This window comes from Saccostrea cucullata, unplaced genomic scaffold, assembly GCF_032062105.1.
Source record: "Saccostrea cucullata isolate Sc308-1 unplaced genomic scaffold, CSIRO_AGI_Scuc_v1 ctg8600, whole genome shotgun sequence".
Classification (NCBI taxonomy): Eukaryota; Metazoa; Mollusca; class Bivalvia; order Ostreida; family Ostreidae; genus Saccostrea; species Saccostrea cuccullata.
In genome coordinates this window covers 1-24412 of record NW_026926392.1, presented here as the reverse complement: position 1 = coordinate 24412, position 24412 = coordinate 1, and the positions used below count along the sequence as shown (strand labels likewise).

The following is a 24412-nucleotide window of genomic DNA, read 5'->3' as shown; positions in this document are numbered from 1 at the left end:
AATTCAGTTTGCCAATAATGGCACGATTAGTATTAAAAATGTCAGTCAGCATTTGACTCAATGATAAACAATATTTGCTCACAAGGTCATTGTATCGGCACTAGAACTTACAAAATAAAGACTTTAAACCTGACTACTGATATTTGTCTTTCATCAACTTGTTTGTCAAAAACTTACCTTGTTTAAGAAAGTGTTCATACGTAGAGCATGTTCTTGCATGGTCGAGTCAACTGAGAGATATATGAATGACGATCCAGACTCTGTGTACATACATTAAAATATTTTATGTGAAATGTTTAGAGAAAGTATTTTTAGAAACTTTTGACGTTATGATCTGGGGAAATATGTTTAATGGTAACAAAACATTGCCTTTTTCTTTTAGAGTAACACAATTGTTATTTTAGTTTATTTAAATATTTTCATGTATGGCAAAATGCTTATATAGAATTTGTTCAAAGTTGTATAATGATAAAACAGATAAACAACGTTTGCTACCTTTAAGATCGCTTTTAATGTTTATGTTCACTCTTTTTTTTCTGTAATTTGACAAATACGTTTAGCAAGGTGGAGTTTTAAATGTTTTATTGTTTTATAGCCCAATTGTTTCATTCTCATAATTTGATCTACAAAAGTGCCTTAGATTTCTTGAAAATATTAAAAACAGGTGTATATATATATATCTTGGTAGCAACCATGTCTATTTAAAATGCAGACATATTTAGATTATCTATGCGCAAGCAAAATAACGTTTACAATTATGAATTTAAATGCCGATGTAGGCCACAAGGATATGCAGTGATCCAGTCAAAATATGACTGAATAGACGTCAACTAACTACTTCCTGTAAGGTATTTTTATCAAATTTACAAAAAAAGCTAGATTTTTATTTAAAGTTATATATATTGTGATATTTTTTCTTACTTTGGACATTTTTTCACTGCCTACACACATGTATTTTTATTTCTTAGTCGTACATGTATCTCGTTCATCCCTGCATGAAAATCATACAGGACAAAAACGAAAGTAGTATATCTTTTGTAAATCTTGGTAAATTTAATCCAGCATGAGCCTATAAAGAGCTCAGTCTAAATAGAAAAAGACCACTCCCTCTCCCACAAAATAATACTTTCATCTTAGTGAGCATAGAAAAAGAAGAAATAACAGACTTAAAAAAAACTCCACTGTAAGAAACGGGCGTTCAGACTAGGGTGAGATCAAATATCAGTGTTGGATTGTTGATTGGAATGTTATTATTAGTCATTTTTAAAAAGAAATGCATATTTTATGATGGATAACGAAAACATTGCTATAATTTACGTTATAAGCAATTTTTCATTCAGAGAAGATCTTTGTTTTTGTTTATTTAAATACCATTCTTTTCTTATTCCTAACTCGTTACAATGTTGTTGTAAATGAATCTTGAAAAAAGGCAATTTGCAACTCTAAAATGTAGTGTATAAAAACTTTAAAACCTTCCATTTGAGGAACTGGACCGGACCTCCCCTTACAATTTACGTTTGTCCACTATCCTATGACAGTAAGGTACAATTCATGTTTACTTGTGCTCTCTGTTTCTTCAGCAGGCTTCGTAATTTGCTGATCATTGTCTTCCATTGCAATGTTCGGAGATATTTGAGGTGCAAGGTAGCATGCATTGACGTCTTGTTTCTCCTTTTCAGTATCGCTTTGTTCGTTACTTAAATGATTTGAGTTACCAGGTTGTTTATAAGTTTCCATTTCGTCTGATACTTGATTTAGTGGAATCATGTTAATGCTTTGTAATGATTCGTATGACTCTGATTCGGAATTTCTACTTTTGTTACTCTGTTTGGAAATATTTCTTTTCATTTTGTTTCTGCTACATTTGTTTCTTATTTGTATTGTAACATAGACTGTAAGTATTAAAACGAAAACACCAATTAATCCCAGTACTGTAATCAGAGTCAAATAAAAAACAGAAAAATCCATGTTTTCGTCAGCTGTATTGGCTTTTGTTGATATCTCCTCCTGTGTATGACTTGACAATCTTGGTGAAGTGGAGGGATGGTCATAAATGTAAGTCTCTGTAAATGGACACAGTATCATATGTTACAAGTATATACATATGAAAATTTAATGGGCAAAATTAAAATGTTATTTGATGAAAGAATGCCATAATTTTTTTCACCAATTATATACTGTAAATCACTATTTATTCGCGAGAACTTTATTTTCGCGTTATTACGCGAGAGAATATGGTCGCGAAAATTTCATTCTCGCGTTTAATAGTATTCCTTAAGATTATGAAAAGGAATGACCACAATTCGTGAAAATTTTGTCTCGCTTATAAAGAGTCAATGAATATCTCGCGAAAACTAAGTGATCTACAGTAGATTTGATCATTAATATACATTATCGTTTCAACTCAGCCACATTGTAAAACAGTTTCATTTACCGTGTTAATGAAACCAAGCCATTTGAAAGTAACAAGAATTATGATAGTATTGCATTGGTAATACTGGTCCCTTACCGGATACGGGATACGAGATATTTAAAAATTCTAAATGAGGGGAAAATAATGAAAAGATTAACTGACCTGTCGGTAAAACACATCCTGTGAATGGGCTACAAAATTTAGGACTGCAGTTACAAAGATATTGACATTCGGTACCATAGTTTGGATAAGAGCAGATTTGTGAACAATCTTCTCCAAAATAGCCACTCTCACATTCTGTGAATCAATTAATTTTCTTCAACTATATATAATACAGATGCATAGATTATCTTCTACATGCCTAATATATACATGCACATGTATTTTATTTTTTTTAGCCAGTGTTATCCCCTCTTTATCTCCCAAGAACTAGTCTGCATTAAGCCTGAGTAAATTTTTCTATAAAACCAGTCAGTAACATGCATGTGGATACGTCTCCAAAACATTACACCAGTCTGCCATAACGGTAGGATATGGAGATAACGAACAGTATTCAATCGCAAAGTCCATTAAACAATATACAAAATAAGAGCAGAGCAAACACGGACCTCCGAAACATCAGAGGTGGGATCAGGTGCCATGGAGCAGTGAGCATCCCCTGCCGACCGGTCACACCTGCCGTGTGCTCGTTGTCATGATCAGGAAATAACGGAATTAATCCGTCGTCAATTCAGTGTATAAATAATGGACTAACAATTGGTATGAAAAACGTCAGTCAACATTTGACTCAATGATAAATTGTATTTGCTGACAAGGTCATTGTATCGACCATAGAACTTACGAAATGATGACTTTAAACGAGACTGTTGATATTCTTGTTTCATCAACTTGCTTGTCAATAATTTACCTCGTTTAAGAAATTGTTCATACCTAGAGCATGCTCTTGCGTTTCAAATCAACTGAGATATATATACTCCGTATGCAGGTGATGAAGGTATATTGCTGCATAAGTAAGGGAAGTTGACGATAGAAAAGTTAAAGTCATCACGTTTATCATATAGCTTGGTTGTTAGATTACCATTAGTGTGTCTTTTTCAAGTAAAATATCCAAGTATGAAGCAGAAGTGTCGGACTCTGTGGTATCTTTTATCTCAAGCTCACCAGGATATATCGTATCAACGTAGGAATGGAAATTATCATTCTTAATTGACAATACGTCGTCGATATATCTAAATGTTGAGTTGAAGGCCACAGCAAGTGTTTTCTTCTTTTCACGCATAAGATTTTGCATAAATTCAGCTTCATATGAATATAAAAATAAGTCTGCTGATAACGGAGCGCAATTTGTACCCATGGGAATTCCAATAGATTGTTGGAATACCTGGTCTCCAAAAACAACACATAGATATTGTCAATCAGAAACTCAAGCATCTTCTTGATGTCAACTTCAGAGTACTTATGTGTGCAATCAGAATCTGTTTTAACAAAATAATTTTGCAAATGACCAATGACGAGGTAAGTAAATTTACGAGTCCCATCTTTATTGAAGAAGCAGCTGTCTATGATATCAAAAAGCCTGGATTTTAATTTGCCGTGGGGAATTGTTGTGTATAAAGTTGAAAAGTCGTAAGTTTTTAAGCTGTTGATTTTTGTAAAGTCTTGTGATTTCAAATTGTCCAAAAGTTCTTTAGAATTTTTAAGTATCCACATCTGATTTACACCACTTCTTGAATATATAGTTGCACAGTACTCTTGAAGTTTTTCCTTCACTACTGTCAATTTCTTAGTGAGAAGTAACGAAAGAGGCTTGGTTGAACATTTACTGGAAAGAGAAAGGAAAGGGTTTAGATGGTTAGTTGGTAAGGAAATTAACAAATGAAATTACTGTAATATCAAAATTACTGTTTTACTAAAGAGCTTCCAAATGCATAGATCTAGTTCCTCAAAGGCGGACGGATATAAATCAGAGAGATTAAAATTGTCGGGAAATAGACATTCATACAAATTGCATGGAATATTACCATTTTTTCGAAATGTTTTTAATTGCACAATTTCTTGACAAAATGAAATAATAAAATCTATAAAATTTATCAATGAGCTAATAAGGAACATATATATATATTAGATGAAAATGAATACCTAATACAAGCAAATTCAAATATTTATGGTATTATGTGAAATGTTAAAGCCCTATCTTTATTGATCCAAAGTTATGACCAAGATTATTTTTTAAAGCGGGCCAGACTACAAGGGAACGAGGTCAAAAATCACAAGTAATACAAAAGTTATGGTCAATTCAAAATAATTTTTGAATTTTTGAAAAGTAGTTCAAACTTCAAGATAAGGGTCACTTTGTCAAAATTCACAGTGTATCTAGAAAGGTCTTGTCACAAAAAATGCACAAATGCTATATTACAGTCGTGTCGTTGTCATTCAAAAGATATGTCCAAGGTTGGATTATAGTTTTTGTAACAGAAGGACAGACGAATTAGATTTAATGTCCCCTTCGCTTTAGCGAAAGCGAGAGACAATTATTATTATAAACAAGAAGTTGCATACACAGAGAGAGAGAGAGAGAGAGAGAGAGAGAGAGAGAGCATTACTCACCCTTACATATCCTGTATGTTTTATCCCAATAATGACCAAAACAGCACTCTTTTCCTTTGGATCTGTACCAATGAAAAAAAGTGTATGTGAATTAATTCATATAGTTCCTTTGAAAAGTATTACTGTTATCAAATTTATATATTTGACAGACCTTGGACAGGCACATGTTACTGATTGTATATAAAAAACAATATTAAAAACAAGAAACAATTCCATGTTGATCAATAAAAGCCCACTTTTTCAAATGATATAATGCTATACTAATAAAATCGAAGTGTACACGTCACGCATCCGGGATATCCCAAACTTGTAGCATCGAATGACTATATTGGTATCACACCATTGACATAATTTTTCATTTTAAGCCATACATGTACCTGATGTAAATTTGAAAGATTCTCTCATTCTCCACCAACAGTAGCATCTTTCTACATCGATTACAATTTTTTTATTTGTTCTTTTCAGATGTGGAAATGTAGAATTCTGGGAATAATGAAGAGGGTTCTAATATTCATCATTCTCTTTGTAGACATGGTATGTATGCATAATTATGTTTAATTACATTGATGTTTTATTTCGAATTCATTTTTTGTATAATTCAAAACCTGTATTTTAAGAGAATATAAAATTAGACGAACATTACATGTATACGATTTAATATTGTGATGTAATTTATAAGCGATAATTAATCATCGTTCAAGCATGCCAATACGTTTTAAGGTTTTATTATCATAATTGTAGACAAAGTATGTTCGAACAAAGAACTGCACAATTTCAACACCAACAGTTCAATATGTGAGTGTTTGCCCAACAGATGAAGAGACTTGGAAAAAAGCTGCAAAAGCAAAGAACTGTGAAAGTCTCGCAAACTTTGCTGTCTCAGAAGGATGTGTTAACAACCCCTCCGATTTTGTCTATCATTGTGTTATCAACCATTGGAGAAATGCAACACTAGAAGTCTGCGCACCAACGCGATACATGCAATGTAAATTTCGCTGAAGCAGAGCATAGTAACGCAGCAGTATATTTAACATGTTAGAAATCATTGCTAAAGCAAGACCCTAAGAACGGGAATTATAACCATTCTTTATTTTACATTATAATTTTATAAGATATAAATCATAAAATCATAGTATAAGAACAGTTATCTACTTATCATATCCGAATCAACACATATATCAAGATATACCAGTAAAATTAACTATCTATAAAAGAAAAGTGAGAATTCAATTAAACACATACATTGTAATGAAAAATAAAGTATTGAAATAATGACAAAATTCATATTGAGGTTTACATTTACAGCTTTTTGTGTTGATTTCGACACTGAACTCGCCAGAATTACAGAAAATTATAAGGCAAATTGTAGTATCTTTAAGCCACCCTGTCCACCAAGGTATATTTCAACTGATGCTTTTAAATGTAAGTTGAAATAATATTGCAATGTACAAAATTAAAATTTTCTCTTAATTGTATTCAAAGTTTTATTTAATGCTAATGTAAATAATAATATTTTCTGCTACAAAATAAATTCATATAACAATAGTTGAAAATTATTGAAATTCTCTTACCATCTTAGAAGAAAGTCGTAGTTTTAGCTGTCAATCCACTCGGTATGAAATTTTAATGATGTAATAAAAGTACATAGGACAGTTGCTTGTATATTTTTGCCACATAGATTCTGTTTTGGTTATTGCATTTCCTGTGTTTTGTCTGTAGATCAAGGTTGTTACGACATTGTTAAATTCAGAACAACCACACAAGTCACCGCAAGTACTTCAGCAGCAACGGTCATTAATCCAAGGACGACGAAAACTGAACCTTTCCAAGAGCAGTCAGTTTTTATTTTCGACATCTAACACATAATTGGAAAAAAAGAGTTCTCAATATTTCAACAAAGTATTAAAAGCATAAATAATACATATTTTCTGTATGGGTCTGGTGGAAATTGTTATTTTACATTTTTGAAAATTTATCAAAATTGATGATGATTATTATATGTATATATTTACAATTCTTTACAGAGTAGTAATTATCGGTGTTGTCCTTGTGGTTTGTGTTGTTATCATTCTTGTCATCGTCATTGTGCTAGGTTGCTGGATAAAAAGTGAGTAATACTTAAAAATAAACAAAGGATTCTAAAATGTTAGCGTTTTGCATTGTTTTTGGCGAGCTTACTCTAAGTGTTTGACTTATTACATATACCTATGCATATACAAAATATTATTAACATGGTCATTTCGTATCGATATATATTCCAGAACCAAAGAAAGGGAAGAGAAAATTTGGTGAAGACTCAGAGGGTATTATATATTTTTCCTCTATCTAAAGCAATGATAATTTCCATTTCATTTTCATTTCCTTCAAATTAAATTAAAATGCTGTGTTTGATTTACTGTTTTAGAAGAAAGTGAGAAGAATACATTCATAGAAGATGATATAAATGATTATAAAAATCAAGGTATGAACCCAATTAAATACAGTAATTTAAGCTGAACTTTTAAACTTTTACAGCTACTTCAATCATGATCATTTGATAATAAATTTAAGTAATAAAAAACCCAATTTATAATGTGTCAATTGTTTTCACAGATGTTCAAATCAAGAATGCCCATCAAGACGGAGCAGAGGATATGTGAGTTATTGATAATAAAAATAAGAATAAATTAAACAAGAAAAGCATTTGTGTGAAACAGTAATTATCATTTTCAATTTTATGTAGTATTTGAAATTAATATGCATTATTTTGACAGACCTTTGATTAAAAGAATTGAAGATATAGGTGAGAAGGTTTATGTTATTATTTTTATTTTTATAATCCCAGGTTATACCCCCCTCTGTCTCAATTACGACTCGAAAGATATGCATTCTGTAAACGTATATTAATCACTCAAATTTATTATAAAAAATATATATATCGCATTATGCTGTATATAGAATAATTATCGCCCGTTCCTCGTCGCCTAAAATACCCTTAGAATATGAAGATTGAATTTTCCATTTAAAACAATACAGACTGGAAAATGTTATACATTCTTTTTATTTGGCCCAGAGAAATAAAAAAGACAAAACATTAATGCATAAGTTTAGAAACGTGTTGAAACAGGATTTCCCATACTTGTTTACGCCAGTGTTATCGACCATACTTTAAAATGTTTTCTAAAGGGTGTTAAGAAAGTTCGTTCCACATTTTTCTTTTATTTTTGAAAAGTAATACGATGAGGAGCTATTTACAATTTGTGATATTTCATGTTTACAGAGTCCTTTCTTGTTGTTGATAAGGTTTTAGCTGTCTTTTGTTATATCAATAAGGGGAGGGCAGGTATTAAAACAGACGATGTCTGAAGTAAAATAAAAATATGGCGCACATTTGTGACATATATTAAGCACATAGGTAAAAACATCCTTTAATATACTATGTACAAATTATCAAACCTGTGAAAAATTTTAAAATGATAAACCTATTCTTTTGAAAACTGATCTATCGTTCTTATACCTACGCTCACCAGCTTGTCTGATGCTGGATAAGCTATGGAGAAACACGAACTTTTCGAACAACCTTGTAAAATTTTTGAAAATATTTCATCATGGAACGATCTTTCTTAACACCCCTTAGATCCCATTGTTTGTTAATTGGATATATATTTTACGTCATACTTTTTGTTTACTTTAAACTACATGTATATAATTTCTATACAGAGCTTCTTGACAACACAAGGCTAGAAGAAATCAAAGGTATGCAGTTTTAAGACCAAAACACACAGTTAAATTGTATCATGATACTAGTATTTTACAAGATTCTTCGACCCTTATGAATATTAATTTGAAAAGAGTGTTCTATTTCTTAATAGAATTATCATCGACTTTTTATCCTAACCAATCGGATGGTGCCATATTTATAGCAGATTCAAGTACTAATTTTAAAAGCATCCAATTATATATATATAACCTGTTCCTCTGATAAAAAAAATCTAAGGACAAGGTACACTTTTAATACAGATTAAGCCCTGTATTTTTCTAAAATATGAAAGTGATGTAAGAAATCAAAATTCATTTTTTTTCAGATTCATAGGAATTCTATGCGTTTTTCTTATAATTTATGACCTCCTAATGCTTATTGAGACGTCATTAATTTGTGCATTTTCCGAATTTTCTTAAAAAATTGCAGAAGACGCCAATTTTCAGTGGAATTTTCTTTCAGAAAACATATTCTACCAGCGTCGCCCACAAGATTTTAAGATACATGATTTTTCAAATCAGTAAAATATTTATCCAAAAATTGAAGTGGGCGACGGTCACAGGCAGTGTTCTCTAAAGGAAAATACACGCACAAATGAGTCATTTTGAGGCTTTCTGCATTAAACTAACAAATGTACCAAATTAATGACGTATATATATATAGTTTGTGAACAATCTTATAAAATGAAAGATATGGAGATAACAAACAGTATTCAAGATTTAAAATCGGTAAAACAATACAAAATAGGAGTAGAACAAACACGGGCCTCGAAAACATCAGAGGAATAATCAGATATCATATTACCGTGTAAATAGAGAAGTGCTATTTACTTCTTTTCCTCTTTTCGATTACAGCTGTATATTATCATCAATTCTCTGTAAGGACCAAAACTTTACTGTAGGGCTGTGGCACACACCATGGGCGATTTCAATGAAACTTTTTCAGGTGATTAATGCCCATACAGTATGACATAATCAACATTCAAAATTAAGGTTACCACCTTGGTTGCCATGGTAACGGACAAAAATAGATTTTGACCCCATTTATGCCCATTTCACACATAAAAATGCTATATAATTAATATATGGTATAATCATCTTTATTTTTATAAGATAAATAATACATTATATGAACAGAACATATGGAGCAATATATTACACAAATAAAAAAATTTCTACATGTCACTACAAATTCTTCAATTGGTGGCTCAAAGATGACCAAATTCTAACATTTCGAAAATGGCCATTTTTACCTTATTTTTCAAGAGGTCTCTCAAGGAATGCAGGCAATATGAGAAAAAATCAACTGAAATTTTAAAAACACTGTAATATATTTATTCAACTTTTCTAAAAAGTAGAGTGGGTATTTTATTCGTTTTCGGTATTTTTAACCTCGAAAATTGGCATTTTGCCAAATAATTTATTTCTTTTTCAAAATTTTACCAGACACTAGTTGTTTAATAAAATTTCTTTTCCAAACAGTTTTTTCTTTAAAATATGAGAAATCAAATGAATAATAAATGTTTTCAATTTTTTTTTAAAGCTATTAATTAAAATAAATCAAAATTAATTGTTTTATTATTGTTTCTCAATGATCCCTTACAAAGGGCAAATAACTCAAAATCTAGCAAAAATTAGCTCTTTGATACCCATTTTCTATAAATAATTAAACTTCTTTGTCATGCACTGATTCTGATGAAACTTTCTCCATTAGTGCTACATGTACTTGATACCAGAAATAAAAATATCAAATAAAATTTGGTTGCAAGGTATCTTGGTTGCTATGGAAACAGCCAGACATTTTTGAAAAATTGAGACTTTTGGCTACTTGAAATCTCAATTGAACATTTAATAAAATCTAAGAAAAACCAACAAATTATTGTCACAAAAACTACACACCTTGTTTTAATTTTATGCTACACAGAAAATGTTTAGAAAATTATTTGTACATGTAAGTCAGTGGTAAATATGGGTACATGTATATTTGAAAGCCAATTTAAATACTGAAAAATGCAAAGTATTCACTAATTCTAGGCGTCACTTGACCAAAATTTAATAACAACTTAAGAAAAACAATAAAATGTTTGATCTCAAAGACATAAGTGTTAGCAAAATCATTCTGTAAATAACTTTTAGGGTTTCCACAGTTACACAGTAAAACCAAGCAAATAAGATTCTAAGATTGGATTAATGCTATTATCTTGAGGAAAAACAAGAAAATTCTAGACTGGCACATACTAGTATGCATCTTTAAGACCTTGCAACACCAACAACATACTGAAAACTTTTCACAGGAACTTTGCCCAGTAATCAATATTTTCAAATACTAGATACAAAATGGAGAAAAGGTGCTGAATTTAAATTGACTATAAAACTAACAACACATTGAAAAAATCATTAATATATCACTAACAATCTGTAAACATATACATACTCATTTGTATTCTGTTTATCAGTTTTATTCACGAGAACATTATTTTCCCACTATTAAACAAGACTTTGTGCTCTCAGAAAATTAATTCTCACATAAAATAGTATTTTTTGAGATTAAAAAGAGTATTGACACCAATTTTTGACAAATGTGTCGATTTAAAAAAAGAGTCAATGACAATGTTGTGAAAATAAGGTAAAATAATTGCAAAAATTATGTGATCTACAGTACATGTATATATAAAAACTTTTATATTAATACAGTCTTTTTTCAAATTATTAATCAAGAAAATCTTCATTCTGAACATTATCTAAAATGTGTATTTATATGTCAAAATACGGAAAAAAAAATCTGTTACATAACAATTTAGTTCAAACAGCTAGACTTAAAGTTACCTTTTTTTTTTTTTTTTTTACATCAGACGTTTACTGTTACAGTAATTAAACTTAGTTATAACAAAGGCATGGGGACCTTCGAAATTGCTTTGCTATATCCGTTATTTGTTATATCTGTATAAGGAATGTGTTAAATTTATATAGTTGGGGATCCAAGATGACTTCGCTTTATCCGTAAATTCACAATATCCATGTTTGTACTAAACGAGTTTTGCTGTATGTGGTGTTAGTGCTGTCCAGTGAAGAAAGTGACACTTGAAATAATCATCTTTGACTTTTTCCCTGAAATAAAAAATAACATACATCTATACCCTAATTTAAATTCATTATTTATCTACAACATTTTTTTCATGTGAAAACAAAATTGATATTTTTTTCACTATCATGTATTTAATTCTAAACCAATTGTTAGTATTTACACCTTGAAAAAATACCTCAAAAATATTTTAAGTATAACCAATGGAAGATAAAAGCAACCTAAAAAATTTAGTGAATTTACCATCACAAACTTCAAAACTTCTGACCTCCAATTTCTTTAAACAGAATTCCCTCCAAAAGAATACTGTTTGGTAACGATACTGTCTGGAGTTCAGTTCTCATGCAGGATCACTTGCAAGTTTTCTGTCTTTTTTTTAATTTTGTAACTGCCTCCTGTTTCTGGTATATAACCTTTGTGTTAAAAAAAAGATAATAAAAACATAAAAACAAAGATTATTTCCTAATAAGTTGCAACTATATATAGTTCATTGCTGTATACTGGATACTAGTATTTCTATTTATAGTTATTTATAGGCCTTATATGCAACTTTCTTGCATAAATCATACATATAAGCATTATGTATGTTAGGGATATTCATACATTTTATATATACATTATCCATATATACATTGCATATTCATATTCAATATGAATTTGAATAAAAAACTTTCCTGTTTTATACATATTCTAATATTATGAATATTTCTTTTGTATATAGAACAAAAAAAAAATTCTAAAACCTCTTTGATAAAATTTTTATTAAAACATACATCATGTGTTGACTAGAAAATTGAATTAATTTAAGGTACATGTACCTCAATATATTTTAAATTTTGTAACCTTTCACAGCTTGTGTCAATTCTAAAATGTAACAATACAATCATGTAGGTAAACCAATATTGATTTCTTTTAATAAATAGAACAAAAAAATTCATCCTTTGTTACTTAAAAAGTATTAAAAACCTCTTTGAAAAAAAAGTTTATTAAGACATACATGGATTTGCTATTTTTTAGTGTTTTAGAAATATCTGAAATCAATTGCAGTGTACTTTGACAGAATTGCTCATTTTTAAAGAATTTTCCTATATTTTTCATTGGTGTCATTTGAAATAATTTGTAACATTTCATAAGTGTCAATGCTCCTGTGTCACAGTTCTAAAATGTAACAATACATAGTAGATTCTAAAACCAATAAATTATTATTATTCTCTACTTAATTACTGTATCCCCAGACTTTATAAAAAAAAAAATCATGACATTAATAAAAGATTTAATGTTGCTGTGGTGGTTAATTAGCATTAAATAATGAAGCATGTTTTCCTTATCCTGATAATTGTAATATTGAAAAAAAATCTCACCTGCTTTTTACTGAAAATGAATCTTTTCATCTTTTTTTTACATAGTTCAAACTGTATTGGTACATCTAAAAAATATTTAAAATTATTAATTATCAAAATGAAAGAAATTTGCATGAATACATATATACACAAACAAGGGCATATCATTTTATATTTTATTAAAGTGTGTATATATAGCTTCAGAAAATTAAAAATCATGTTTTTTTTTCACTGTCAAACTGAATAATGCCTAATATGTGTTTACATCTGTCTCTAATTTATACACACTTTCAATACTGCTCTTTAGTCCCCCCCCCCAAAAAAAAACAAAAAAACACACACACAACAATGTAGTCTGTACCCGAAAACACATATTAATTTTTCATTTCATACACACAAACCTAAGTTACATCTTCTTCATTTCATACACACAAACCTAAGTTACATCTTCTATTACATTCTCCTCCTAATCAATAGTTATATGATTTTCAAGAGTAAGTTAATTAATTTGCTTTCTAAAGTAAACACAAATTTCTCCTTTTTTTTTTACCTGTGCCTAGGGTAGATCCATTCCTACTGATTTCCCGGTGGCCGTATCCACTGCTTTTTAATGTTTTCTTCCATTTGCATCATAATGTACGTATGGGTTTTTAGAATAGATGGAATCCCTCTAGTCAGACTTCATAAATGTTGTTCCAATATTTCACAAGACCTGTCTCTTTCATTTTCATTAATTGATTGATGACTTACTTTGTCACTCACAACTTAAACATCATTTTCTCATTGTTTATTTTCCTGGTGTCTGTTTAGCCACATGTTGTTATAAACTTCTTTTGACAATATAGGAGAGTCAACCATTTTTTGTTTTCAGTGCAAAAGAGTCAGCAAAAGAAAATAACTCTCGGTCAATTTTCGGGAAAAGTGAGGATTTCAGACGAATGGAAAACAACATTTAACTGATTTACCCACCTCAAATCTTTTTGAATCTTTTAGATCTAAGTTCTATCTTACTGAAAAAACCTTTTTTATGAGTTGAAATTGCCTGCAAAAATTTCTATGCACTTGAAGAAATAGGTACCTTTGTATTCATTTTATGACAATCTTTGTGTAAATTGATCTGTATTATATTAAAACCCTTGAGTTAAATTGAATAAAATTTATATGCCAAGAAACTTTGATTAGTTAGCTATAAAATGAGACCAATGTTACGTTCTCAACTTTTCTACGTTTAGGAAGCATGGAATTATTTTGCATGGTGATGACAATTAGGTCATTTTCACCATGGCAAAATATTTCAAGGCCGTTGCTATGGAAACCAAGGAAGCACTGTCCAAAATTTACCCACCTATAGTCTTTATATAGGACACTCTTTAATATTATATTGATAAAATAAAATTCCATGATAGTGCGTGGCCAAGCAATTTTGGTCCTTACAGAGAATTGATGTTATAATGTGATACTTGTATTTAAATACAAATTTAAGTGTGTTTACAGGTCTTAAAATGATTCACTGTAGAATATATCTCTAAAGAGATATATTCAAGTGAAATCATCATGTTGTCTTTAATCTTTCAATTAAAGATGCTTTGGTCGTGAATAATGCAAGGAAAAAGGTGGCGATATCGAATAATGATTGATTGCAATTATATTTTTTTTATATAAAAAAAAAATTGGCAAAAATTCACTGACCCTTTGAAACACAAGGTGAAAATATTCTATCGATAGGTCATACCTGACATTAATCCGTGTTTATCGGGTAAACGGGTTTTTTGTAGCCCAGGCAAAATTACATATTGTACATGTACAATGATTTCTAGATGGTAATAAACAGTAAAAATATGAAAATTGGAATATGAAGTAAACATACAGTCCACCGAGAAGACGTATAAGCAATCTATTTATTTGATTGGCCAGAGATCTTGCGTCTAATTTGAAAATTTAAGTAATCTGTGAATAAAAGATTTGAGGTAATTCGAATAAAGGCCAATTCAGTTTCTTTATTCTTTAAGCCAAAGTCTCATAAGATTTTACACAGAATATAGAGAGTACAGAATAAGACATTATGTACAAAAATACTAAAAGGATATAGATATTAACAATAATTACAACAGTACACAATCTTTTCCTCATATCATTATTTCTGTTCTGTCGAGTTATATGCTATAACAAAATAAACGATTTTTATTCACTTGTAGAACCGAAATATACTTATACCATATCTCTTTTTAGCGTACAGTAAATGGTAACTTTTTTCCATAAAGTGGTATGAATTCCCTATTTTGACAAAATCGCTATCAAAATTAGGTTGTATGAAAAATACCTTAAAATACCTTACATTATTCACGAGCCTAGCGCAGGATTCGGCACAAAAGCAATTGTACGCAAGACTTCATATTTACCAGTGTTAGATGTAGAAGAAATTGTTTTGTATTTAGTCGATTAGACTTCTTAAAAAATTCTATTCTGATCCAAACGAATCAATCTGATTTTTATATAGAACAAAGAGTTATAGGATTATTTAACTTTAAAAAGTAGTTAATTATTTGTATTGAATCTTTATTAAGCACAAGCAAGAGAACACTTAAAGAGTTACAGAGAATTCGATGAGTACTACGTTGAAACATCCTTATATAAGAAGATACGGAACTGTTTTCGAGAAAATGGAGTTGTGATAATAGAGGGATCAACTGGTTGTGGCAAAACAGCTGCTGCTACGCATTTGTTATTGAAGTATTATGAGTTACCCGGCATTGATGTACTGAAAGTAACACAGTTTAGCGATCTATACCAATGTAAGAGTAATGAAGTATCATCTGTCATTTTTCTAGTTGATGATTTAGATATCGATAACCCAGACATGCCAAACTGGGCAAAAGCGTTTGAGATGCTCTACATAAAGATGAAAGAATCAGAGAATGTGCTTCACAGAGGAACTCAAAGAATTCGATTAATTGTTACAGCATTTCATATTCCATCAATATTACGTAATCTTCCTATATTCTCAGGGGATTTTTTAATCCTTGAATCCGAATTAAGTAAGAGGGAAAAACTTCAAATTTTACGGAAACAAATGAAATACGCTAGTGGATATCTGGATATCAAGTATGAATCAATTAATAAAAATGTTCAAAAGAGCGTTGAATCTGCAAGTACAGTTGTTGGATTTCCTCTGGCTGCCCAGTTTTACGCTAGAGAAGAAAAATATCGCAAGAAAGGAAAGGAATTTTTTGAAAGTCCAAAGGTATTTTTCAAAGATTCATTGAAAGATTATGTAGAAAACGATAAAAGCAAAGGCATACTCACAGCACTCATCATCGTTTATTTGCGTGAAATATATGAAGGGAACGGATATATACCAGACGATATAGCTGTGGCAAAGCTAGTCTTGCCAGAAACATGCAAAAATGCCATAGATTCTCATATAGTCAATAAACTGAAATTGAAATATGAGAATGTATCTAATTCTGCAACAAAGCTTCTTGGACTTTTCTTTTTGAAAACAGAGGAGGGCACCTATAGGTTTTGTCACTCGCTTGTTTTGGATTCAGTAAGTTCCTATCTTTTTGACGAGTACTTTGAAACTGTTGTAGAACATTTTCCTTTGGCTGCCATTGCATATGAAACACACGAATTTTCGGATTACACAGAAACACAATTCTCTTTTATCAGTGACAGATTGATAAGGGAATTGGAAGCTGGAAATTTGGAAGACGTGTGTAAGTGTACCATTCTGAAAAATGAATTTATTTTAAAAATCATGAATAGAAGATTACAAGAAAATGAAACAACTTTGAAAAAAATATTAACAGTATTTGACTGTCAGCATGAACATTTGCGACTGACATTTTGGGCAGGTCGATATGGACTGTTGAAATTTTCAGCCATGCTGTTAAATTTTGTAGATACACACATCTTAAATGAGCCGTTGTTGAATCGATATTTTTCGTTACTAGGAGAATTTTCTTTAAAGTCTCCAAGAGACCTGAATAATACAATCCACAACATCAAAACTTCATCAGAAATTAGAAAGATATTGTTTGCTGAAAGGCAGAGTTTTATTCATGAAATAATTTCATCCAACAGACAAGATGGCGATGTCAAGGCAATCCTCGAACATCTTGTAAAGGACGGAATATCCATGGATACTCTTGACAGAAGCAAAAGAACGCCATTGATGATTGCTGTATATTGTGACAAAGAAAGGGGCTCAACAATTGATCTGTTGTTGAAAAAATCAGATTTGTCAAAGGTAGACAGGAAAGGTTATTCTGTGTTTCATCATTGTGTTGCAGCAGAGAAAAATGATCAAAAATGTTCTCTTATTCTTTCGAAACTTCTTGGTACTCACAACATTCCTACAGATGTTTTGAATCTTGAAAGCAATTCTGGCCTAACAGTTCTGCACAGAGCAGCCATTGTAACAAATCACAGCAGAATAATTTGCATGCAGATTTTGCTTGGTTTTGATAAAGAACTCTGTAAAAGTGAGATGTTAGATACAACAGACAGATCTCCAATTTACAATATGATTAAATATCTCAATAAAAGGAGCGTATTTGTTGAACTGGAGAGATTGATTCGAGCATGTATACTCTTACTACATGATTGTTCCCCTTATGACAAGGCAGACGGCGATGAAAAAAGTGCTTGGGATGTTATTAAAGAAAACAAATCTGGGATTCATCAAAAATTATTTCAATTAATTAAAGTTAGTCCAGATCAAGAAGAAATTATTGAAATCATTAGCTCTGTCCTCGACGACTTACCACAGAATGCTGAAAGAAGTGATGTCCCTTTCGAAACACTTGTACCTAAAGGACCGGAAATCTTTTCTGCAGGTTTAAGAATGCTCTTTAATAAGGCAGCTCAGTGCTTGTGTACTAAAACGTTCAGTGACGTTCAAACAATGTAACCTAAGTGTTTTAAACATTTTAATGTGTTTTCGAAATCACAATTGATAGCATTACAAAATAAAGAAATTCAAATATATTTTTGTATTTATGCTTGCTTTTAATTTGGAAACTGCTCTTAAAAATAAGGGTGGGGTTTAGCTTGATTCGGTCTTATCAAAAGGATATATCCATGTGTGTCCCGCTGTGTGACATGAAACCGCGACTTAGGTACTCATGAATCCTGGACTCGAGAATAATGCTCCAGCAAGTAAGCTAAGTAAGAGAGAGACTGATTATAATATTATTAAATGTAGCATAATTCGATATCTTTGACACTGGGCGGATGTTGCCCCATGCATCTTTGACTAGATTTGAAATTTGCATTCTGTTTACTGTACATTTTTGTGCCATACTTAACCTCAATGCATAATATCATGAACTTTTATTATGATTTTGCTACATGTGTTTCTTTATCTAACATTTTATGTTTTATTCTGTTTGGTTTGATCAATTATTATATGCCTTTGGTATTTATTAATAAATGACCATTGAAATTCCATTTTTGTGTTTACATTTTTGTTAAACAAAGCATCTCGATCATCATCAGGTTCACTGTATCGGTGCATCATCGTTAATCTGATATATACACTGTATATGTTGGATTCTGTCCGTAATATAAAGATCTGCTCGTAAATTGATAAAAGGTTGATTCTCTATAAGGCCATGAAATGTCAATTCCTCATGATATTAACTCACACTACTACTGAATCGTGTCAACCTACCATTACATTATGTCAGTTCTTTATGTACCAAAATCATACCATTATTTCAACACCAATTTACATGATGTAAATATATTATATATATAATATCAACATTGTATTACATTAGGTAGATGTGTTCATACATAATATAGACCCTCTTTATATTGAAGTTGGTAGTACATTTATGTGATGCGAAAATAGTAAATACACTACGTCAATATTTTATAACGTGATATGAACATATGTCTTATATGTCATGCCAATCCTCCATTCGATGATATGAAATTATCAATCATGTTAAAAACATAGGTAATCAGAGATTACAGAGCTCACCTCAACGAATGTTGTCTTTAAGTAAGGCAAAGTCACACAATTAACCAACAGAAAGTATACATTCCAAAAATGAAAATAATATTTTAAAAAGCAATTGTGATCTGATACTTTGAAATAGACCTACATAAAAAATTTTAACTACTTCTTCTTCATGAAAATGTAATGAAAATCCAGCATCTGAAGCAAATTTGAGAGTTTTCATCTCTTGATGCAGCATTTGTGCAAGTTTGGTTTATAAAATGTTATATAAGCCATATAGTTTTTGGTAATAGACCTGCAACCATAACTTTTACCTTGTCTATTATCTGAAAAATGTATGTCCAATTCAGCATCCGAAGCAAGTCCATTAGTGTGCATCCTTAGATGTATCATCCATGCAAGTTTGCTCATTATAGGGCTCATAGTTTATTGGAAATGAAACATGCATCAAAACTAACATTTTCACTCATCCACAAAAAGTAGGTCAGATTCAGCATCCGAAGCAAGCCTGGAAGTATGCATCCTTAGATGTACATGTATCATCTATGCAAGAATGGTCATTAAAGAACTCATAGTTCCTTGGAAATGAAACCTGCACCAAAAACTTTTAACTATTCACTCAACCGGAAAATGTAGGTCAGATTCAGATCCGAAGCAAGCCTGGTAGTGTGCATCCTTAGATGTATCATCCATGCAAGTTTGGTCAACATAGGGCTTAAAGTTACTTGCAAATGAAACCTGCACCAAACACTTTAACCTGTTTACTCAACTGGAAAATGTAGGTCAGATTCAGCATCCGAAGCAAGCCCGGTAGTATGCATCCTTAGATGTATCATCCATGCAAGTTTGGTCAACATAGGGCTTATAGTTACATGGAAATGAAAACTACACCAAAAACTTTAACCTGTTCACTCAACCGGAAAATGTAGGTCAGATTCAGCATCCGAAGCAAGCCCGGTAGTATGCATCCTTAGATGTATCATCCATGCAAGTTTGGTCAACATAGGGCTTATAGTTACTTGGAAATGAAACTCACACCAAAAACTGCACCAAAAATGTTAACCTGCTCCAAAAACATTAACCTGGTAATTCCTTTGCTGAAATTGCAGCATCTGAAACTTTGTCTGGTACAATAAAACACACTAAACCATCTTCCATGCATGTCTAATCAGTATAGGACACAGAAGTAATTAAAAAGAAAACTGCTCCAAAAAACTTAACCTTAACCTGGGACGCCGACGCCGACGCCGACACCGACACCGACGCCGACGCCGAGGGTATCACATAAGCTCCCCACAACTTCGCTGAGGTGAGCTAAAAAACCATCTTAGTTTTTATTAACTGATGTGAAAATCTCATGTCATACTGTGCGCATACTTCTACATTATGTCGATTCACTATTACGTTATGCGAACACGGGTATCCTCGGCCTTTATATGATCATAACGTATTTTCCGCGTTCCGCAGGCACTAAAATTGGCGGGAGAGAAATTGTCGTAGAAGAAATTCTCAGATATTTTGGAATGGCATCTTTAATAAAAACTTTAAACCACAAATGATTGACAATCTTGAAACGTGCAAAGCCTTAACACTGCGACTGTGAATTAAAGTCACGTCGAAATTCAATGGCGTTTACTTTAATCTGATAATTAAATAAATCAAATATTATGAGTCGTGCAGCGATTTTTTTTTTCTTTTTCTTTTTATTTTATTATTATTTTTTTGGAAAAAAGTCTTAAACTTCTGATCTTACTAAGAACATTGTCATAAGATTTTTATCAGTCTTCAACTTTCCTTTTTTTTTAAAAGTGTAAACACATCGTATAACACACGTCCACTTGTGGGATTGGTTGGGGGGGGGGGGGGGCAGAAATCCCGCCCGACATCTTTAGTGACCAAAATATACATAAAATTGATAAATTTATTGGTTTTACTTTGTAGGACAATTGTACGGTGGCTGGTATGGGACATGATATGAGAATTTTTTTTATTAATTCGTTGTGACGAAATAAAAATTCGTGAAAACGAAATAAAATTCCAGGCCACGAAATAAACATTCGTGGAAACGAAATAAAATTCGTGGCCACGAAATAAAAGTTCGTGGAAACGAAATAAAATTCGTTGCCACGAAATTAAAAATCGTGGGAACGAAATAAAATTACTGGCCACGAAATAAAAATTCGTGGGAACGAAATAAAATCCGTTGGAACGAAATAAAATTCGTGGGAACGAAATAAATTTTGTGGCCACGAAATAAAATTTCGTAAGAATGAAATAAAATTCGTGGCTACGAAATAAAATTCGTGGGAACGAAATAAAATTCGTTTCTACGAAATAAAAAATTCGTGGGAACGAATAGTATTCGTGGCGAAATAAAATTCGTGGCCACGAAATAAATTTTCTGCTATATAATGTCATATTTAGCTTCTTCTCTTGTATTTCATTCAAGATGAACGGACTTATTATTATCATTTAATTGGACCGAGCCAAATAGATTTATGGGTTATGGGTATTGAATAATATGCCTGAATCATCATTTACTATTGAAATTTGATTTTTGCGGGTAAATTGCATGAAGAGCTGATTTACGAATAAATAGTATCAATACTGATCTCACTAGTTCATCTCAATTTTTCCCTTAACAATTACATGTACCTTTATTGAAGTGAACACACTTTCCTTTGTATTAAACAGTTGAGTTTTATGTGAAAACAATCATGACAATATATGAATACTGCTCTAATTTTTAAGATGTCACGTTCCCGATAATAACAGGCAACGAAATTCCAGGGAAATACTCGCTAAATGCGAGTTGAAAATCAAAATCGCGAGTTCAAAATCACCAGTGGTCGCAATTTTTTGCGAGTAAAAAAATCGATCTTTTTCCGGATATTCCGGGTTTATTCTTGCCTTTTGAAGTTTACTTTTGATCTTATGCTTAGAGACGCTTTATCGAATGAGTATCAAGACGCGTTGCAAAGTACATGCATAGCGTGGATCGAAAGGCCAAGGCGTCTTGATGCATGATCAATCATGCATTTGCTAAATAAATATTTTAATTCCGAATCCCAGTCAGCTGTTTCAGATGTAAACAATAATGACCTCGTCCATGTTAACTCAACACAGGAAGATGTTAGCGTCACTGCTTCTGTAAAAACCGTTAGAAAATGGGAACATGAGTTTCACATTTCACTAGATTTCATTGCCACGGATCAAATTGTCTCAACTATAAATTATAAGGGCCTACTCTGCCACTAATTGCTAAATAAATAAACATTGAGTGTTTGACTAAAAAGGCCTTAAAAGTACATTCTATTTATTGAAACATCTAGCAATAATTGTGTGAAATACATTAAAAAAATGCACTGGACATAATCTTAGCTGTTGTAAATAACATGCATTCTCATCTTTTTGTCTGCAGATCCGCGCGCGCGTCTACGGACACATCTAAATTAGAACCCGATCTGTCAATACACTAGATTCTTTATCTTTTATTTCGTGGCCACGAATTTTATTTCGTTGCCACGAATTTTATTTCGTGGCCACGAATTTTTATTTCGTGGCTACGAATTTTAATTCGGTCCAACGAATTTTTATTTCGTGGCCACGAATTTTATTTCGTTCCCACAAATCTTTATTTCGTTCCCACGAATTTTTATTTCGTTCCCACGAATTAATAGAAAAATTCTCATACCATGTCCTATACCACCCACCGTATATACCAGCCACCGTAGGTAATGCACTTTTGGAATCAACATGATAAAGAGTTAACACAATATAAAGATATTTTTAGATCACATACCGTTATGATATATCCACATCACGGTACGGAGTTTTGACATAATGTAATAAAGTGTTGATATAATGTAAAGATATGTTCACATTATGTTAACTTTTTACACCACGTAATAAAGCACTGACATAAAGGTAAGATGTGTTCACCTCACATCATGATTCTCTCGCCGTAAAATAAAGATAAATCCATATCACGTAATAATGTTTTGATATAATAGAAATATACACTCTCAAAAAGAAATGGATTTTTGACTTCATGTAATAATGTAATAAGTTTAATTATAAACACAATTTACTTGACGTAATGCAATTTTGACCTCACATATTAAAGAAATTAAATGATGTAAAGAAACATTCATTTCACCTAATAAAGTTTTAACACAATGTAAACACATTATCACTTCACATAATGAATTTTTTACATCTAGTTATGAAGTACTGACATAATGAAAGGATGTATTTACTTCATGTAATGCAGCATTGGCATGATGTTAAGATATTTTTACATTACCTCATAAAAATTGACATAACGTAAAGGTATGTTCACATCACGCTATGACAAATTGACATAATAAATGCATAGTTGTATGCTATAAGGCAGTGATGGCGTTCCATACATAGAAAATAAGTCTATAACACAAATAGGAAAATGCATTTTGCCGCTTCAACAAAGATAGCTTGAAACATTTCCTGAACATATACAATACTCATAAGGAAATAAAAGAATATATGCAGTACTCATAACGGAATTCAAAGAAGTAGCATATATAGATAAACTAAACTATCATTATAAATATTCATATAATTATAAAAGATCACATATTCACACCTTACAGCCTATAAAAAATTTTTATTTCTTATTTTTTATCAGACATTTCAACGAAACGTCTCCACTTGTATACTTTCATGACATCCAGCTTTCTCAGTTTTTAGCTCACCTGAGCCGAAGGCTCAAGTGAGCTTTTCTGATCACATTTTTTCCGGCGTCCGTCTGTCTGTCTGTTTGTAAACTTTTCACATTTTCGACTTCTTCTCAAGAACCGCTGGGCCAATTTCAACCAAACTTGCCACAAAGCATCCTTGGGTGAAGGGGATTCAAGTTTGTTCAAATGAAGGGCCACGCCCTCATTCAAGGGGAGATAATTGGGAATTAATGAAAATTTTGTGGTATGTTTAAAAATCATCTTCTCAAGAACCACTGTGCCAGGAAAAATGAAACTTATGGGGAAACATCCTCAGGTAGTGTTCTCAAGAATAACAAAGCCATAATTGATCATATTTATATGGAAGCATCCTCAGGTAGTGTAGATTCAAGTTTGTTCAAATCATGATCCCCGGGGTAGGGCGGGGCCACAATGGTCGACCAAATTTTTACATAGAAATATATAGGAAAATTCCTTTAAAATATTCTTCTCGAGAATAACAAAGCCATGATTGATCATATTTATATGGAAGCGTCCTCAGGTAGT

General features: G+C 31.5%; 2 protein-coding genes and 1 long non-coding RNA gene across 5 annotated transcripts; 1 reads left to right on the top strand and 2 right to left on the bottom strand.

Moving 5' to 3' along the window:
• The first annotated feature begins 558 nt into the window (after positions 1 to 558).
• On the top strand, positions 559 to 18613 carry LOC134271534 (uncharacterized). Of its 3 annotated transcripts, none has more exons than XM_062753738.1 (12): positions 561 to 843; positions 5486 to 5554; positions 5762 to 6005; positions 6326 to 6442; positions 6740 to 6854; positions 7045 to 7127; positions 7282 to 7323; positions 7425 to 7481; positions 7613 to 7655; positions 7774 to 7802; positions 8720 to 8755; positions 15745 to 18613. In XM_062753738.1, exons 2-12 carry the CDS (start codon positions 5486 to 5488, stop codon positions 18090 to 18092), a joined length of 3183 nt encoding a protein of 1060 aa, XP_062609722.1. In that variant the 5' UTR covers positions 561 to 843; the 3' UTR covers positions 18093 to 18613. The 3 variants fall into 3 exon arrangements, with proteins under 3 accessions (XP_062609724.1, XP_062609722.1, XP_062609723.1); XM_062753739.1 differs by having other exon boundaries at positions 794 to 848; XM_062753740.1 differs by lacking the exon at positions 6326 to 6442 and having other exon boundaries at positions 559 to 843.
• On the bottom strand, positions 1358 to 5292 carry LOC134271533 (uncharacterized). Its single transcript, XM_062753737.1, has 4 exons — positions 5172 to 5292; positions 5021 to 5082; positions 2576 to 2710; positions 1358 to 2063 (listed from the first exon to the last, which is right to left on the bottom strand). The coding sequence occupies exons 1-4, from the start codon at positions 5234 to 5236 to the stop codon at positions 1525 to 1527; spliced, it is 801 nt and encodes a 266-aa protein (XP_062609721.1). The 5' UTR covers positions 5237 to 5292; the 3' UTR covers positions 1358 to 1524.
• Positions 12930 to 13987, bottom strand: LOC134271535 (uncharacterized). Its single transcript, XR_009993039.1, has 3 exons — positions 13731 to 13987; positions 13202 to 13266; positions 12930 to 12998 (listed from the first exon to the last, which is right to left on the bottom strand). It is a non-coding gene; the product is annotated as an uncharacterized LOC134271535 (long non-coding RNA).
• Positions 18614 to 24412: the final 5799 nt, after the last annotated feature.